Genomic DNA, 20439 nt, shown 5'->3' on the forward strand with positions numbered 1-20439 from the left:
TACATCACTATTTTTTTTTAAACTTCAGCTAGGTGTGGCAGTGCACACCAGTAAATCTCAGCACCCAGGAAGCAGAGGCAGGGACATTTCAAGTTCAAGGCCAGCTGGGTTAAATAATAGGGTTATCTGGCACAGGCCTTCACATTAATCAGGAGTATTCCATGCTCCTCTGTTATCACAATTTTCTGATATTCCTTGTCCCTTTGTCTGGTTCTGCCATTGTGTATTCATGAACAGTGCTCTCATTTTCCCCCAAGTGAAAGCGTCTTAAGACTCCATTTGGCTTTTCTGAGTTGTAGGAATTCCTGTCCCCAAGAGTTTGAGCACTGAGGAAAGAGGTGTACCTCTTGCCTGGTGACCTGGCCCTTTTGGAAACTTTTCATAGTTACCCAGTTGAAAGACACAGGTTCGTTACAGATAGGATCTAATCATCAAGCATCTAATGAAGCTGACTACCTGCCCAGAACTCTGGGAGGAGCATTGAGCAGATAATAAGACTCTTATGTTGTCTTTGTGCTCATGAAAGCAATCTCTTGGCCGGGAGGAGAAAGTGAAACACTTACTCAGCACAACAGCAGAGGTCTTAGCAGACCTGGCTTGGGATGAGGAAAGCAGAGGCCCTGGGACTTACTTGCTTTTGCTGTGCACTTACCTTGTATCAGGCATTGTTCTATTCACCTGAGCTAGAGAGAGGAATAAAACAGACACTCTCAACTGAGAGCTTATCCCCAGAAGGACAGGGCAGGAAGACATTTGAGTAAAACACACAATGTATTTTGTGGCGGCAGTAGAGCTAAAGTAGGGTAGATGCGGGCAAACCACAGGAGTGTGCCTGGTGACTGTGTCTCTTAAAAGGTGACCTGGATACAGCCCACAGCAAAAATTATGTTTGGGACCCAAGCACATGTCTTCAGAATGGGTATGGCATCTTCATCCAGGTTTCAGAACTAGGCCATTTGGCTCATGTGGCCCCACCTTTCCCTTTGATGGCAGCGCTTGCTGGCTCATCTTCTGGGAGACTGGTCTGAAGTGCATGGCCACAGCATTTTCTAGAAGACAGATGAGGTGGAGAAGGCAAGACCAAGTTTAAATGAACAGAGAAGATATGCTGATTAGGGTGTCCCAACAGGACAAAGGGAATATGTGGGTAGGGAAGGGATTATGTGGGTAAGGAAGGGATTATGTGGGTAGGGAAGGGTATACTGAGAATAGGTAGCCCAGAGGTTAGCAAACAGCCTTTTAGGATTACAATGGCCTCCCTTGAAAGCTCAGTTTCTCCACTTAAGGGGTGTGGCCTAAGGTGTAGGGATGTTTGTGCCTCGCTTCCATTACCTGAGAAGAAACAGAAAAGAGCAGTGCTTGCCTCAGAGGTGGCTGTTCGGACTAAATGAGAAAATGCATATGTGTTCATAGGCAATTGTACATAGAGGGCATATGTGTTCATAGGCAATTGCACATAGTGGGCATATGTGTTCATAGGCAATTGCACATAGTGGGCATATGTGTTCATAGGCAGTTGCACATAGTGGGCATATGTGTTCATAGGCAATTGCACATAGTGGGCATATGTGTTCATAGGCAATTGCACATAGTGGGCATATGTGTTCATAGGCAATTGCACATAGGGGGCATATGTGTTCATAGGCAGTTGCACATAGTGGGCATGAAAATAATAGACTGTTGGAGGTTGTTATTTTCAGACCACAAAGCACTAAAAGCAACAAGAGGGGAGCCTGCCATGGAGCCTTTCCTCTGAAAAACCCAGCTAGCTTAGAGATCTTAAAAATGGTGGGAGTATCTCTCTTAAAAAGGAATTTTCTCACAATCTTGTTCTTTGTGACCCTGGGTGTGGAATGCAGAAGTAGACAGGAACCCCACTCCTCCAAATTTGCTGACCACCAGATGCATGGTGACATTTCCCCAAGACATTTGCTGGATTTTTTCCCAAAGAATGAGCCATTATTGTGAGATATTGTTTATTGTAAACTGCTCCTGCTCCTGCACACATACTGAACAAAGGTCCCTTTCAAGAAACTTATGCTGTAGTCAGAGACAAAGGACTACGATGCTATGAGAGGCCTCGCTGCACCTCAGCTTATACTGTTTGTATCCGCTTAAAAACATGCACACGTTTGTCACAGAGCAAACTGCCAAACATTTAGTCAGATACCAGATACGGAAAAATTGTATGGGTTATATGCACAGGTTATTTCTGAAAGGATGGTTAATAATCTGTTGACCATAACCTTAAAAAGCTAAGGTTTTTACTATCTATTTGTCTTAGGGTTTCTATTGCTGTGATGAAACACTATGACCAAAGAAAAGGGTTTATTTGGATTACACTTCCCTATCACTGTTCATCTTGAAGGAAGTCAGCACAGGAACTCAAACGGGGCAGGAACCTGGAGGCAGGAGCTGATACAGAGGCCATGGAAAGGTGCTGTTTATTGGGTTGTTCCCTCTGACTTGCTTAGCTTGTTTTCTTACAGAACCCAGGACTACCAACCCAGGGATGGCACTACGCACAGTGGACTGCGCCCTCCCCCATTGATCACTGAGAAAATGCCTTACAGCTGGTTTTGGAGGCATTTCCTTAACTGAGGCTCCTTCATCTCTGAGCTCTCGAGATTGTGTCAAGTTAACACACAAAACCAACCAGTACGATTTCCCAGGATCTCCAGAGTTCAGTGTTGAACTAATAACCATGTTATTTGCAGAATAATTTTCTGGCCTTTATACATGCAGAAAAAATTTTATATTCAAACTTGGTGTGGTGGCATGTTCTTATTCCTGCAGCATTTAGGACCCAGAGGCAGGAGGATTGTGAATTAGGGGCCTGATTGAACTATCCACATATGTCTAAACATTCTAGGAATAATAATTTAGGGAGAAGACCTCAAGACTTGTTGTCTGACAAATATAAAGTAAATGTGCACATGTAAGGATATAATATCATATCAGTTACTTATGGTAAGAAAAGGAGTTCCCATTAGAATTACGTGCACAGGCCAAGGATAAGTAAGGCTCCACTCATAAAGGTGTTGGCTGTGCAAGCTTTATGACCTGAGTTTGATCCCTGGATCCCACAGGAAAAGCTGGATGTTGCTTTTGGGCTTCTGGGTGCTATGGCAAAACTTTTTTGGTTGTTCCAAATCTAGGTCCATCTGTTACTAGACTCCCCTATCATGCTAAGTTTGACCCCATGACATGAAAGTTGTGTACCTGAGGGGTATGGGAGGTGAGGATGGCACCATATCTTCTTTGCCCCCCTTGCCCCCCAATTCTGTCCTCAAAAACAGTTGGTGATGACATGGCCAAGGCAATCAGTGATTGGAAAGATCTAAGGATTGCAGAGAACTTGGTCATTCAGAACAGAAAGACTGAGGTATCACTTTTGATGAGATTGCCAACACTGCTTGACAGATGTGGTAACTGTCTTTACCCAGAGAACTTTCTGGGATATTAAGGAGATCTTGGGTACTGCAGTCTGAGGGTTGCAATGTGGATGGCCAACCACCCTCATGGCATCGTAGATGAAGTCAGTAGTGGGGCAGTGGAATGCCCAGGTAGTTAAGAAGTAACAAGAGAAAAATATTTATCATCTGACTTAAATAAATAAATAAATAAATAAATAAATAAATAAATAAATAAATAAATTTTAAAAAATGCTGTATGCAGTGGGTGTCGGGATTCTGTAATCCTAGCACCTTGATGGCAAGGCAGAGACAGAGTGAGGAGGCTTACCCAGATGTTCAAGGGCCAGCTGGAGTACTCAGTGCAGCAGCGGCATACACAACAAGAAAGACCTTGCCTCAACAAGGTCTTTGACCTTTCCCTGTGCACTGTGGCACTCACCACAAACACTCTCACATACACAGTAATAAGTGAATATTTTTAAATAATTTATTTATTTTTATTGTTTTAAGTGTATTGGTGTTTTGCCTGAATGTATGTCTCTGTGAGGGTGTCAGATCTTGGAGTTATAGACAGCTGTGAGCTGCCATGTGGGTGCTGGGATTCGAACTACAGATCCTCTGGAAGAGCAGCCAGTACTCTTTAACCACTGAGCCATCTCTCCAGCCCCCAGGTGAATGTGTTTTGTTTTGTTTTGTTTTCAAAAGGAATTGTCTCCAAGTATTCCCAGCATTACTTTGTAAGCATGGGAGTAGCTGTTGCGTTTACACTGAAGTAACCAGAGAGATACTTCCGTCCAGGTGGTGGGGGTGGGATGGTGGGAGGGGAGGTGGGGGATGGGAGTGAGGTGGGGGAGTTGGTGGGGGTGGGGGGAATCTTCTAGTGACTGGTACTTTTGTGTTAGCGCATTTACTGCTGTAGAAGATAATTTTTGAGACCAGGTACTTAAGCAAGGCGTTTAATTAGCACAGTTTTCTGGAGGTCCAAGCGTGTGATCCCTGTGGCTGTGTCGTGCTTTGGTGGACAGTGTTGGAAGCAGACGTGAGAGGAAGAAATCACACTGAAAGACTGGAAGCCATGGAGACTCCGGGGTGTTCCTGTGTACCAGGCCACTCCCTCGGGGACCAGCTCATGGGGAGGGACCAGCGTTAATCTCCTCCTGGGGTGATTGCATTGAGCCACATCTCTCAAATGTTCTACTGTCTCAGTTTTATAACACGGGCAACCGAGCTTTGGACACACGAACACTTTGGGGGCAGATCATGTCCGAACCACAGCCACTGCCCTGGCTCTTGCTGCTGCTCTCAGCCATGGTTTACACTCCTCCCAGGAAAGAACAGCTGGGAAGAGATCCCCGGTCTCTGGCATGCTTACACACACATTTCTAAGTCCCTTGCATTTCACCCTGCACACTTACTCCAGCTCAGGTAGTATGGCAGAAAAGCTGAATTAAGGGCTGGAGAGGTGGCTCAGCAGTTAGATCAATTGCTCCTCAGTTTTGTAGCCTGGGGTGCAGATCCTAGCACCCATATAACAAAGCTGGGTTTCTCACAAACACCAGTAATCCCAGCTCCAAGGGACCTTGCTGGTTTCCAGTCTACTGGAGAAAAAAAATCAGCTCCAGGTTCAGGGAGAGACTCAAAGAAACAGACAAAGAGTGTAGTAGAGGAGGCGCTGATAAACTTTTCTGGCCTTCATATATATGCTCAGGTGTGTGTGTCCACACAGGTGTGCATCTACTTAACACACATAGATATACAGCAAATCCTCTGCCTCAAGTGCATATAACAAAACAGCATTCCTAAAACCCCCACGCCATTTAGTATATAAAGTCCAAATTATGATCAGAATAAGCAATGAAGCTTAAAGAAAACCTTTCTGCAAAAGGAGTGGAAGCCAGGCACGGCGGCGCACACCTTTAATCCCTGCACCAGAGAGGCAGAGGCAGGCGGATCTCTGTGAATGTGAGGCCAGCCTGGTCTACAGAGTGAGTGTCCACACTCTCCATTCCTATTATTCAATATAGTACTTGAAGTTCTAGATAGAGCAACAGGGCAAGAGTAGGAGATAAAAAGGATACAAACAGGAAAGGAAGAAATCAAAGTGTCATTATTTGCAGATGATATGATTATATATATATGGGATATGAAAGACGGGCCCAGAAAATTCTTAGGTCCGATAAACACCTTCAGCAAACTGGCAGGATGCAAAATCAGCCTACAAAACCTGGTGGCTTTTAAATAGCAAGAAAGCTGAGAAAGAAACCAGCAAAACAGTCTCTACATTTATAACTGCCTAAACAAACCAACCTCAAATCAAAGCAACAACGTTGGAATAAATCTAACCAAGAAAATCAAAGACCTTTACAGTGAAAATTTAAAACATTTAAGAGATCAATTGAGGAAGACACGGAAGATGGAAAGACCCCTGGTGCTCAAGGACTGGTAGGGTTAACACTATGAAAATGCCTTCCTACCAAAATCAATGTACAGATGCAAGGCAATCCCCATCCACATTCCAGCACTGTTAGTGACTGAGCAAGGCAGGCCCTTCAGGGGCAGATCGCACCTTCAGGATATGCTTTACTTTTAGTTTCAACTACGGCCAAGCTGTGGTAGCTCACGCCTTTAATTCCAGCACTCGGGAGGCAGAGGCAGGTGGATCTCTGTGAGTGCGAGGCCAGCCTGGTCTACAGAGTGAGTTCCAGGACAGCCAAGGTTACAGAGAAACCCTGGGAGAGATGGGGGGTTATGAAGCAAACTGGGCATGTGCTGGAATGTTCCTGCCCCAAAGTACCTCCCCATATGAATATGTATGATTTCCCTTCCTCACCCTTCCCTTGTCTGGGGAGAGCATTGTTTTGGAACAATGGTGGTGCTATCATGGCCTGCTGCAGGAGAGCAGTCTTTTCCCATTCTTTCATGACTCGGCTGTGCTTATTTTGGCTTTGCATTCAACAAGCGGTGAGGCCATTGTGTTCATCACAACACCATTTATCAAAGCAACAGGAAGAAAAAAAATCTTAATATTCATGTGGAAGTACAAAAGAGGAGAAGGTTTATTGTAGATAAAAGGAAGAGTGTAGGCAGGGGCAGGAGCAGGGGCATCTGGGAGAGTCCAGAATGAACAAGATCAGACTGAACTGGGCCATGTGAGGAGAAGGGAGAGAAGGAGCCACCAAGCAGGAGGGGCAGCCTGGGCCAAGAGGCCAGGAGGGTAAAGGGTAGATAAAAAAAGGCAGGGAACCAAAATGGTTGGGTTACATAGGGAAGGGCATCTGGGCGAAAGGCAGCCTAGCCCCTGGGCTGGAGAAGTTTAGGGAGGGAGTATGCCAGCCATACCCTTTAAAGGGAAGGGACTGGGCATGCTGGGAGAACCCTGCTGTCAGGTCGGCTCTGGTATGTTAAATAGGCACCTCGGTTAGCTATGTGTCCTGAGTTTGAGGCTTACCAGTTCTTAGTAGAGGCTGTCAGTCATTTATCTGAACCTCACTGGGCCTGTTGCTAACCATACTCTCATATCCTAAAACCCCATTAAAGTTGACTTTGAGTGTTCTTAATTTCATACACTCCAGCCAAAAATGGGCTTTTTTTTTTTTTTTAAAGATTTATTTATTTATTATGTATACAATGTTCTGTCTGCACGTATCCCTGCAGGCCAGAAGAGGGCACCAGATCTCATTACAGATGGTTGTGAGCCACCATGTGGTTGCTGGGAATTGCACTCAGGACCTTTAGAAGAACAGCCAGTGCTTTTAACCTATGAGCCATCTCTCCAGCCCTCCAAAAATGGGCTTTTAACTTTCCGTTTTTAATGGGGAATTACAGAAAGTGTCTGTTTTAAGTGAAATCACTCACACTGAAGAGCTGAGCTGGAATTTCCCTCACTGTACTGAAAAAGCAGTCGGGTCACACTTGACAGTGTACAGTCCTGTTCCTTCGTTTCGAGTGCTCTCTATCCAACTTCTCAGTAGCACCCAGCTGACCCTGACTTCCTACTCAGTATGCCTAGCATTCTCTTCTTTCCCAATTCTCAATCCAGTTTCTTTTGGTGGCTCCCCCTCCCTTTTTGTAAAATGTATCTGTTTCCAGTCTTTTCAGCTCATTGACTATCATCTAGTCACACAGTGAGAAGCCTAACAGACTGCTACCATAACCCATGATATCAATTTGTAAGTCCTGCTGACTCTATCTTGATTGAGTGCAATCCAAATTTTAGCTCCTGCAATATGTCTCAGCTGGTCTCTATGTCTTGTTCCATGCATACTTCCCATAATAACTCGAATGCTTTTACATACCTAAATATTTCCCATCGCATTTGGAAAAAAACCCAAAAACCAGAAAACAAAACTTCACTACTTCAAATAATAAACCACACATAATCTGGCCCGTCTCACTCATCTCAGATACCCTTTACCCCATGCCTGAGCCAACTTCCCCAACACTTGCATAGCTAGCCTTTTCTTTAATCGAATGTGAAATCAACTTTCATTTGGTAATTTTTTTTTCTCTATCTGAAATGAACATATTCGCCTCTCCCCATAGAGCTGTGCTCTCTGGGCAAAAGGATAATTTGTTCTATTGGCATTCTTGAGCCTCATTACGTCCCTGGCACACAGTAGCACTCAGTGAATGCCTGAGAGAACAACAGTGCAGGGTGCAGAGAAAGCACGTTCCCTTCTGCACTGCACAACACCAGTTTCCTTTCGTAACTGCTGGTGGGATGAAGGCTACATGGTTAAGGAAGGAAATGGCAACGTTTAAGGGTCAACCCTTTGGTAGCCAACCAAGCACAGGAGCTTATCTACACTTGCCTACAAAATAACCATCTTCAGAACCCTACTTTAAATAGGTTTCCAGAAAAACTTAGAAACTTCATTACTCTGAAAGATAGAGTTGGGAGCCCATAACTATTAAGCAGTGGTGCCCTTTAATCCCAGCACTCAGGAGGCAGAGGCAGGCAGATCTCTGTGAGTTGAGGCCAGACTGGTCTACACAGTGAGATCCAGGACAGGCACCAAAAGTACACAGAGAAACCCTGTCTCGAAAAAACCAAAACCAAAACCAAAACCCCAGCTCAGAACATCAGGTGCACATATTGTCTTAGTTAGGGTTTCTATGGTGGGGATCTACACCATGACGTAAGGCAATTTGAAATGGGAAGGGTTTATTTTAGACTTCTACATTAACAGTTCAACACTGAGTGAAGTCAGGGCAAGAACTCAAGCCAGGCAGGAACCTAGAGGCAGGAGCTGATGCTGAGGCCATGGATGAGTACTTACTCCTGGTTTATTGAGCTTGCTTTCTTTTCTTGCTTTTTTTTTTTTTTGACAACCTGCCTGTCCTGGAACTTACTCTGTAGAGCAGGCTGGCCTCAAAGAAATCCAGGAGTGATGAGGCTAAAGCCGTTGGCCACCACCACCTAGTGAGGCTGCTTTCTTATAGCACCCAGGACCACCTGGAGATGGCATTGCCAATCAAGACAATACTCCACAGACTTGCCTACAAGCCAGTCTTACAGAGGCATTTTCTCAATTCAGAGTCCCTCTTACCAAATGAGTCTAGCTGGTGTTGACAAATAAACTAGGCATATGTACATCTGTACACCCTTGCTAGGCTGATCGTATCGACACACCACCCATCATGGTGTGAAAACAAGGTGCTAACCAGCAAGTTCCAAACCCTGGGAGACTTAGAACTAGTTGACTGCACTATCATTGTACTTGTGAAATTTAGGGTTGGATGTAAAATTACACCTAAGGAATTATTTTGGATAGCTAACAAATTCCTAAGATAACCAATTTAGGCAGCCACACTAGGGGCTTGGAGACTATACCGTTCCTCTTAATTCTTTCCTTGTATTAATTCTCTGCTTGGAAATACTTAACATTACACAGAAGGAATAACTCCTAAGAGACATCTGCAACATGAATCGAGCCAGAATAAATTAGTCAACACTTGGTCGTGAAGGCCAATGTCTCCAATAATGTGTCAGAGCTAAAAGTAATCCTAAAAAAAGAAAATACTCATCTTCAAACCAAAGGACTAAACATCTTAGTACCATTTTCTGAGAAACATTCTCAAAACATTAGTTATTTTACATAAGTGCACGCTGAATTACTCTGTCAAACATACTTCCTGTACAGCTTAAAGCCTCTGTTTTGCTCCTGGTCACAGTAGCACAGTGGACTACCATTTGTATTGCCAATAAAGTGTGTGTGTTTTCAGATGAGTTAAAAACCTCTGTCATCTAAGCATGCCATACATCTTGAGTGTGCTGCACACAGGGGTTGATTCTCAAGTGTGGATCTTCTAATTCCACCCTCTCTGTGCTTCTAGTCACCTACTTCCTCCCACCCTGTGAGATCAACATAAGCAAAACAGAAATTCCAGACACTGTCAATTATGTAACACAATGTAAGACTTGCTGCTTTCACACCCATCACCCTATCTTGGTTTGAGAAACAAACATGCTAGAACTCTTGATGCTTTCATGAGTTGATTAAAATTAATAGCTCTTAAAAAAAAAAAAATCTCTAAGCCCCACATGCAAGCCAGTCAGGGCGACACAGCAGGAAATCAGTCTCCAGGGTGTACATGGTGGTGCCTGCCCATTACTCTAGAGGTTAGCCAGTCTTCATTTGTAAACAAGATGGAAAGTTTCCTTTTTTTCTGAGGTCCTCCTTGTTGTCTTTTAGGTTTCAGGGTTTTCCTCAGTGTACCCACCTATGTCTTGGTGTAATCAGGGACTTTTATGAGTAGGCACATAGTGCTCCCAGCTCAGTACCACTATGTAGCATCTAGGTAGTATGCACCTTACTGACTTGCACTGGTAACTGGTTAAAAAAATTCTCAAGGTTGCTAAGACTTGGAAAGGTTAATTTTTGGAATTCTGGAGAAGATACTAGAGTTTTAACACCACCATGTTTCATGATATTAAGCACTACAGATTAAAACTGGACTAATGTATCTATTGTTGATGCTAAGTATTTCTTGAAAAGTTAAAATCTAGTGACTTGTTTCCAAATCTTAAAATGTTTTTAGGTAATATCTTAGAAGAAATTAACATGGTTCTCTATACATTGTTGTTTTAGTATTATCTGAAAACATGGAATAACTGAAAACTAAGAAAGTTGATAACTCTAGGCCTTTGTGACAGGCAAAGAATGTGTGTGTGTGTGTGTGTGTGTGTGTGTGTGTGTGCGCTGCGAACAAGTTTCTGGAAATACGAGTCACTTCCTAGTTTGTATTAATTTTCTGTCCCATGTCCATTGCTTAATCCCTCCTGGGGTTTGTGGCAAATGGTGCTACAGCGGGAAAAGGCTTTCCTGCTCTTTCATAAAGACTATCCCCACTCAGTGACCTAGAAGATTCCTTTGATCCTGAAATAAAGGCATCTGGGGATTGGGATTTAGAGATTTTGTGTATTTGCTTTTTTATTTTTATTTATTTTGGTTTGAGGTAACTCTACTCTGTAGCCCAGGCAAGCCTCAAATTTGCCTTTTAACTCATATTCTGAGGCTTAATATGATAGCAAATATTATTTTTGTTCTGTATCTTAGCTCAGATGGTGTTTCTTTCTTTCAAAATGCTAGAGAACGAGGTGTAGTGCTGCAGGCTTCGAACCCCAGCGCTGCAGGGGGAAGGCGGGAGGATTTGGCATTCCAGGCCAATGTGAAATCTTAGTTGGGAGTTGGGGGAGAGACAAGAATGTTAGACATTTTACAGCAAAAAATCCTATGGAAAAAACAAAGCCAAACTTTGTTTTATATTGTCAACTCTCATTTTAAAGACCTAAATAATTGAAACCCTTTCAGGTTAAAAAAGAATTGATTTTTAGAAGCTTAAATAAAGAAATGATTCGCATAGTTCTGAGGTCTTTCTCTTTATCAGAGGAATCCGCTAATCAGTATCAATACACTGTGTCCTCACTGGGTTTACCGAGGAACTAGTCTTCTAATTAAGAGAGAAAACTTCTACCGCTTCAGCCCTCTAAATACCAAGGACAGGTGTTTTTAGGCAGGGCCAAACACATTTTATATAAAGTAACCAACAGCATATTGCATCCCCAGCAGCCCATGGAAAGGGGCTTTGCTTCAACAATCACACTGTGAAATCAGGCTCTCAGCTCACTCAGAGGGACTCCTGTGCTTAGAACAGCCAGTCTCATACCATGAAAAAGTTATGTCACATTGAGATGTGAGAATAAACAGTTTCATGTTAATTTTGGACCAAGAGAAAAACAGAAATCAACTCTTTTAGTGAAAACTTTAGGCCCTGTAGAACCTCAGACTGCTGTAGATACCAGACCACTGTAGATACTCCAGACCACTGTATACACTCCAGACTGCTGTTGACACCTTAGACTGTTGTAGACACCCCAGAGACTGCTGTAGACACCCCAGAGACTGCTGTAGACACCCCAGACCGCTGTAGATGCCATAGACCACTGTAGACATCCCGGATCACCGTAGACAGCCCAGACCACTGTAGATACCCCAGACCACTGTAGAAACCTCAGATTGCTGTAGACACCCCAGATTGCTGTGGACACCTCAGACTGCTGTAGACATCAGACCACCAGAGATACCCTAGACCACTGTAGTTACCCCAGATGGCTGTAGACCTCAGACCGCTGCAGACACCTTGTGTAGACATGTCCGACTGGTGTGGCGTATTCAACCATGTTTGGGGATTAAACAGAAATGACATGAACATCAAACAGTGAAATTTCAATTCTATGAAATCTGGCACATGGAAAAATCCTTACAAAAGGAAACTCGACTTGAGTTAGACTAATATAGGAGGTAGGGCCCCTGACACAGATGTAGCTGCATGGAGCTACAGGTTATGATACAACTCTAGCTGTCATTACACAGCTGACCCAGCTCCTCAAGGATAACAAGCACATTGCCTTCTAGAAACTAAGGCGTATTGCTGTGAGCAGCGAGGACTGCATGCAGAGCTGGGCACTTCAGGAGCTGGATGGTACACATCACTGAGGTCCTCTGAGTTGTCACATGCACACACCTGATACAGGCACAGAAACTTGTCACTTTTATTTGGGTAACAAAGGGTCTCCAAATTGTATTGGAAAAATAAATCCTAATTAATATCACTCCTGTAAAAAACGTGAGCACATTTTTCACAAATGATTTATGTAGAAGAGAAGAAAATACACATACTTTTAGAATATCTTAAACTTTTTATTCCCTACCATTGACATTTTGTCTTTCATCTTCTTTCAAGGTTTTCTACAATTTCCAACTTATATCTGTATTTAATACTGCTTTATTCTGCTAGACATTAACTGACTTCTTTCCTAAATCTAAGGATTATATAGTTTTTAGTATAAATATATATCACATATTTTCGTAAAATTTTGACAAAACCAAATAAGCATGCCTTGTTTTAAGTGCATGCTCTTTCTACTGTTTATAAAATCTGATTTAATGATCGAAATTCTTGGCTGCCACTCTTCAGTCACACAGTCTTCCTTCTGCACTACCACTCACTGTTTACATAATAATGAGCAATAGAAAAATCAAGGACAGTAGGTTAATCTTAGTTCCTTCTTTTGACACTATATATAATGTGAACTTTAAAAAAAAAAAAAAAAGAAAGGAAAGCAACAAAGACATCTCAAACTGAATACATTCAAATGAGCTGAGTTCTGTCACCACGGAAGGCCACAGTTCACTCTTTAACTATATACTGCCACTGCACAAAATACTTGAAAATTATTTTGGGATTGCTTTCAAAGCCAGCTGCATACTTTCAGTATTATCTAAATTTAGGCATTTTTTTTGAAACTGGTATTTGGTGCCAAATATAGGTGAAGACAGACAAGTTTGTTAATACTATTTTCAAACAAGGTACAAACACAAAGTTAGTAGCGTGTTACTTAAATGAACTTTGACTGCAATTCTCAAAGAGCAAACCCAGAGGCTTTGGGCAATGGTTGGTGGCTGACATTAGAGCATGGTCACTATGCAGGTAACATTCACTTCGCTGTCTATGTTCTGGCATATTTGTTTAAAGTGACATTCTGAGAGTTAATATGCACTCTTTTTAAAAGAAATACCATTAAAAAAAGAAATCTTAATCCTTTAAAGTATCACTGTCAAAATAAGTGCTATGCAAGGGCTCTGTTAGAAAGCAGTTCTTACTTTATCAATAAACACTATTTTTAAAAACTTGAAAGCAAATAACTTATTTGCTCTTAGGCTTTTAAATCTTAGCGGAAGATAAAACAATCTGAAATTTCTTAGGTACTAAAGACAAAAGAGCAACCCCAAATGTAATAAAACACATCAAGAACCAACTACAATTTCTGAGCTGCACTGTTTATTTTGCTGCTTGAGCCCTGGTGACAGTGTGCCACTGGAGCAGGCCATCTAACCTTTGCTAGCTGCAAGTACAGAAGTAGACGGACACGGTTTCGGAGAACTGACATTTTGCAAAATGCAGCAAACGTTTTCATTTATACATGAGAAAAGGAAGTGTTCAAAAGGGTATGAATTTCAAGTTATTGCAGGTTATTTGTGAGAGAATTTCTGCAGGAACAACATGTTTCAATTTAACCAACAGTAGCGTGTCAGTGTGTTTAAAATCATGACAAAAATCTTCACTCTGGTCATGTTGCCCATGATATATTACTACGGTGTTGTATGTTTAGGGCAAGATGTCAACACAGCATAAATCCCATGGTGTTTTGGTTTTCTTCTGGAGATTAAAGCTGTTTATCTTGGGATAAATGCAGCAGCAAAACACAAACCAGTTGATCAAAAAAGCACTTCTGCCATAACTTCAATCACTTTCGGGACACACCAACCCACAGGAGTTTTGCCTTTCCAGTCCTTAAGGATCACATCTCTGCACTGATGCCTTTAAGCACGCCTGCAAAGCTTGTTCTCCATTAAGCCAGTTTACTGACCACAGCCTGGTTCAGAGAATTTAGTTGGTTGGTCCATTTATCTAGTGCAGTATATCGGGCACCACCCCTCTTCTGATGATCCAGTTCAAGGAGCTGGTTGACTTGATCAATTCGGCCATGAATAGTGCTGGAATAAGAAAACAAGATCTCCAGTCATCTCTGCTAAGCACATTACACAGAACACCGCACCACCAACCAACACACACAACATACAACTCATTTGCCTACTTGTGATGAGTGAATTTACTATTAGTGTTAGTCATTCCTTACTCAATTCTTAAAAAGATGTCAACTTCATCATTTTTCACCAGAGTGACACCTACATCATGAAAGGTCATTACACCAGCCATGCTTTCAAAGCATACTGCTTTTAATAACATAAAAACTGTTCTGTAACAGATAGTGCTTACACCCTATAGGGTGGACATGGTGGAACTCATCTTTAAACCCAGCACTTGGGAGGCAGAGGTAGACAGCCTGGTCTACATAGTAAATCCCAGGCCAGCCAGAGCTACACAGTGAGACCCTATCCCAAGAAAATAAACAAACAAATAAATAAGATAAAGAAAAACTATTCAGGAAACAATGTAAGTTTTTTAGATTTAAAATCAGGTGCGTGTATGCCACATCACCCAGGAGGAGGTAAGAGGACAACTTCCGGGAGCTGCTTCCTTCCTTTCACCATGGGGTCTTAGGATCGACCTCAGGCTGCCAGGGTTATGCCGTGAGTGTTTTCACTTGCTGGGCCGTAGTAAGTCACTGGCCCAGTAGTAACTTCTTAGCAGTATGTAAGTCACAGATCAAATGAGAAACCTGTCTGAAAAATGACTTAGAACCTTTCCAGAGAGCATGTATTCAGTATACTCATTCATTTACAAATTAAAGAAATCACATATATATCTTCTATTAGGAAAACCATAGCCACAAGTGCTTGTTTGTTTTAAATGACAAATCAACAACAGAGTTGCTATCCTTGCCATCACTGCCCAAAATTTATGGTTACCATGATGTTTGGAAGAGAGTGATCGCCATAGGCTCATACAGTGAATATTTGGTCCCATCTTGGTGGAACTGTTTGGGAAGGATTAGGTGTGTCACAGGGGTGGGCTTCAGGTTTCAAGACTCCAGCCCTTCTCAGTCTCTCTGTCTCCTACTTGCCAATAACATGGGAGCTCTTAGCTGTGCCTTTGCCCCATCATCATGACGTTTTGATTTTCTGAAACCATAGCCCAATGAAATGCTTTCCTTCCTAAGTTGCCCTAGTTTTGGTATTTTATTACACCAACAGAAAAGTAACTTAGATAGTTCCTAACATCTTACAATTTAAAAAAGTTGCCGCTGGAAAGAGGGGTTAGTGGTTAAAAGCACTAGCTGCTCTTCTAGAGGACCTGAGTTTAGTTCCTAACACAGATGCTCAGTGGCTTACAACCATCTGAAATTCCAGCTCCAGGGGATCTAACACCCTCTTATAGTCTTCAGAGGCACCTGTACTCATATGCACATACCAGACACAGCAATAAAAATTAAAAAAAAAAAAAAAGCAAAGTACTTACTTATCCAGTATGCACTGCACCAGCAAGCTTTCCACATCAGCTACGTCTATGTTTAGCTCCTAAGACAAAAGATTTCATTATATAATTCTACTAGTTAACATTTAAAAAGACTTCATAATTTTATATAATCATTTGGCTTTAATCTATACTACTGAAAGGAAACATTAATGAGGGGGTTTCATTTTTTTCCTTCTTTACCACAATGGTGATTTATCCCAGGACGCTACACACGTTAGGCAAGTGCCCTCTTAGTGAGTTACAATCCCATCTGTGAAGATTTTTTTTTTAAATGATTCTGGGCATTGGATTAAGGTGGGAGGATTGTAAATTCAATGCCCACCTTGGCTACAGAGTAAATTTAAGCCAGCCTGGCTAACTTCCTGACATCCTACCCTAAATGTGAAAAGAGGGTTGAAAAATAAAGCTCAGTGGTATAGTACATTAAAACTCTCTTCTGTTAAAGCAATTTACATTAAGTAACACTGAAAAAAATCAAACCTGTAACTTGGCACTCCTCCAACTATACAGTGTTACATGAGTTTACACACACACACTCTAAGAAGTTAGACTAGGTAACATGAAACCCATGTTTCAAAAATCTTTCCAAAATGAAGCTCTAAAGCTATATTCTTCTTTAAAAAAGAAAGTCAGGTATACTACAACTGTAGGCAAAAATCATAAACAGTAAAATCCACAAATACCTTAGAAATAAAAGGAATATGTATTCTTGTGTAAGGCTTAATTAACTTTATGAGCACTTGTGTTCTGATGTTTCGTAAAAGCTCTGAAAGACAAAGAGAAAAATAACATTGTGAATGTCTATTTGAATCATTTAAGTAAAAGCCCCATTAACTCACTATACACTTTACCTTCCCAAACCATTTTGCTTTGTAAAAACACAGGTGTCTATATTTTAAAATCCCACAGTGGCAAAAGCAGTCTAATTAGAGGCCGCCTCTTCCCGTTTCTGGTTCTCTAATTATGTTTATGTCTCAACTCTTCTAAAATATTTCTGTCTTCTCAACATCCACCATTCATCATTTCTTTAACACATTTTGTGAAGTTCTGACTCACACTTGTCCTAGGGCTCCCACAATCTAGTGCATTACATCTTACACTTTTATTAACTCCCATATACAATCTTCACTCTGCAGCCGCAGTTGTCCTGGAACTCAAGAGATGCTCCTGCCTCTGTCTTCCTAGTGCTGGATTAAAGGCGTGCATTACTATGGTCCATATACAATTCCTCACACACAACTGTCTCTTCAAAAGAAATTTATGACTAGACTGGAGTTCACAGATAAAGCTTTTATATTTTTCTCTATTTACAAAATATAGTACCACTCTAGGCTCATAAAAGAAATAAAAACAAATAAAAATCTACTGAATGAAAAAAATGCAAAGCAGAGAACCAGAGAACATTACTTATGATGTCTTCTTTTCTGGTGCATTTGACATTTAAATATTTAGTAGATTGCTTCCAAAAGTTACTTAAGCACTCTCAACAGTTCTTAAATTTGTTGGTTTTTCAAGACAGGGTTTTTCTGTGTAGCCCTGGCTGTCTTGGAATTCACTGTTAGAGACCAGGCTGGCTTTGAACTCAGATCCACCTGCCTTTGCCTCCCGAGTGCTGGGATTAAAAACATGCTCCACCACAGCCTGGTCCTCAACAGTTTTCAACAGACAGGAGCACAGGAGCTGTTCAAGGCCCCGACACAGAGACACAGAGACAATTTCTGACTTTGGCAATTCAGCAGAAGGTCTAAGTCTCACTCACTCTAAGAACACTTCCCAGTGTTATCTTGTGCTCTGGAGGAGACTCATCTCAGCACCCTCTACGAGCAGCAGTGTAGTTTCACAGCCTTTTGACAAACCTTAAAAACTGGGTATAGATCTAAGCATCAATAATCAAATTGCAACAATATTTACATCAGAACAAAAAGGTAAAGGAAAACAAATGCCATGTACAGACCTGGTATTCCTTCCTATGAAGTCTGCTAATGATTTACACAACAGTTTCACATACCATGGCAGCACTTAGAAATACTTCCGTCCTTTTTGCTATGGCTATTGAATTCCATGTAACCCCATTAAGAAGCATGTACATGACAACAGCAAAGAATAGAACAGAATTCAGGCAGCCAACAACATACCTTCAATGTGTTCTCTTATGAATGGATCATCCATGATGTTGCTGTGATTTGTTTTCAGGATCTTTTCAAATTCAGTGATGTCGTTATTCTGATAGGCACTAATAGGAAAAAAAGCACAAATGTTATCACATATGAAGTAATGTATCACATCATAATCCAGAGTCTACTTCTCAATCTTTATATGCAAGAACCTAAGTTTATCATTGTTTCTGTCACAGAAGTCAAAATTGGATACACACATACACAGCCACCCAAAAACTTTTCCAGAACCAAATAAACACATTCCTCAAAAAACTTTAAAGCTTTTTCGTTTTCTAAAGGAAAGAGTAAATAAATCGTTTTGTTGGGGGAAGAGGATGTTATACAGATGCATTAGTAATTTTTTTTTTTTTTGTTTTGGTTTTTCGAGACAGGGTTTCTCTGTGTAGCTTTGCGCCTTTCCTGGATCTCGCTTGGTAGACCAGGCCGGCCTCGAACTCACAAAGATCCACCTGCCTCTGCCTCCCGAGTGCTGGGATTAAAGGCGTGCGCCACCACCGCCCGGCTTCATTAGTAATTTAAGATAATCTTAAATCTTTGTTTTGTTCAAAGTTGATAGTAAGATGTTTATTAGTTGATATTTTCAATTAAATTGTGCATTTCTGATCCCTAATTGATCTTAATAAAGGAAACCAAGCTTCATGCACATTATCCAACAAAAGAGCTTGGCCTTAGCTTTCAAATAAGAGTATATCCTTTCTGAAAAAGAAAATATAGCTTCCTAATTTTTATCTTCTAGAAAGCTACCAGCAACTGCAAAACCTTTTCAAAAGGCTTGATTCTCAAATCTTTCTAGCCTGAAAATCTCACCACCTATCTAGCAGAAACACGAGCGACAGGAATGCCAAATGAGCACACACAGAGGCCACAGTGACGGAACCCCCTGCTGCAGAAGGCCAAAGGCTGACTGATGTCTACAACGCTCCTTCGGGATCCGGCACCTACTCTTGAAACAGCTGTGTAAGGCACTATGGGATTGCTCAAGGTGCTGAGAAGGAAGAGGCCAACCTCCTGGATATGGCACCACTGTGTGCTCTCTATGTAAGACACAGCATCAACCATCCTGCACGCCCTCTGTGTGCTTCCATCTGTTGGGTCGCAATGTAACTTCATGTTAGGGGCAGGTGATTCAAGTACTTCAACAGCAAATATTTTCCTCTAGTCTGCTGGCAACTGACTAGGAAGATAAAATTAGGAAGTATTACTTTCTTACCTACCCCAAAACATTGTAATGCACAACAGGAGGCATTTTCAAGTAGTGAAAACATTGCACGCATATTTTATCTGACATACATCTATATTTTAATTATAAGAGGCTTTCCCATTAAGTAGATTTTATTTTTATTTACTTGCTTGAGTAAAAGTGTATCATTATAATAACTTTTTGAGTTCCACTATAGATGCTTAAATGGGGTAATGAGACATAATAAATACAGCATAATTATTACTCTGTAAAAGTATGATAAAGCAATTCTTTAATGTATTTTATTGTACTTAACTGATTTATGTAACATTAGTTTCTAATCAGAACTTTCATTATTTCCTTAATTTTAATTGATTTTTAGCAATCCAATGCTATAAACAAAATATTTTAAAAGTATTCTTGACAGGTGGTGGTGGTGCATGCCTTTAATCCCAGCACTCATGTGTAAGACAAATCTTAAAATGTCTTAATAAAAACAAACTCAGGGCCAGGTATTGGGGTAAGTACTGGAAGATCAGAGAGACAGAACAAGCCACAGCTAACCTCACCTCACCAACTCCTCAGCTGATCCTGTATCCTCAAACTGGAAACCCCTAAGTCCTCACCCGAATGAATCTCAGCTGAACTGCTGCCAAAAGCCTAAAAGCTTAACCAAGCTCTATCTAGTTCCTGGTCCTCATACCTTATATACCTTTCTGCTTCCTGCCATTAATTCCTGGGATTAAAGGTGTGGGTCAGCATGGCTGGCTGTTTCCAGTGTGGCTTTGAACTCACTGAGATCTAGATGGATCTCTGCCTCTGGAATGCTAGGATTAAAGGCGTGTGTGCCACCGTTTTCTGCTCTCTATATCTAGTGGCTGTTCTGTTCTCTGACTCAAAATAAGTTTATTAGGGTGCTCAATATATGTGGAACACAATATCACCACATTTATTGGGTCTGAGTGGCTGCAGGCCCCGGCAGGACTGGAGATAATTCCAGCTACACTCATGTGGCAGGAGTTCAAGGCCAGCTTGGTCTACAGAGCAAGTTCTAGGACAGCCAGGGCCACTGAAAGAAACCCTGTCTTGAAAAACCAAAAAACTAAACAAAAAAAAAAGTATTCTTAACGTTAAACATATTTTAAAGGTATTTCAAATGTTA

The 20439-nt window shown here is 41.5% G+C and overlaps 1 protein-coding gene and 1 pseudogene across 2 annotated transcripts in view; one reads left to right on the plus strand and one right to left on the minus strand.

Annotated features, from left to right (window-relative positions):
- Positions 1 to 3201: 3201 nt before the first annotated feature.
- Positions 3202 to 3574, plus strand: LOC118581874 (annotated as a pseudogene).
- Positions 3575 to 12447: 8873 nt separating this feature from the next.
- Positions 12448 to 20439, minus strand: part of Cops2 (COP9 signalosome subunit 2) — a 32580-nt gene continuing 24588 nt past the window's right edge. For both annotated transcript variants that reach the window (XM_036185836.1, XM_036185835.1), the window contains exons 10-13: positions 18056 to 18153; positions 16604 to 16686; positions 15903 to 15961; positions 12448 to 14476 (exon numbers count right to left, since the gene is read on the minus strand). In XM_036185836.1, coding sequence (XP_036041729.1) covers positions 14332 to 14476; positions 15903 to 15961; positions 16604 to 16686; positions 18056 to 18153 — 385 coding nt within the window. In that variant the 3' untranslated portion in view covers positions 12448 to 14331. The remainder of the gene's footprint in view (positions 14477 to 15902; positions 15962 to 16603; positions 16687 to 18055; positions 18154 to 20439) is intronic.

Source organism: Onychomys torridus, chromosome 4 (assembly GCF_903995425.1).
Source record: "Onychomys torridus chromosome 4, mOncTor1.1, whole genome shotgun sequence".
Classification (NCBI taxonomy): Eukaryota; Metazoa; Chordata; class Mammalia; order Rodentia; family Cricetidae; genus Onychomys; species Onychomys torridus.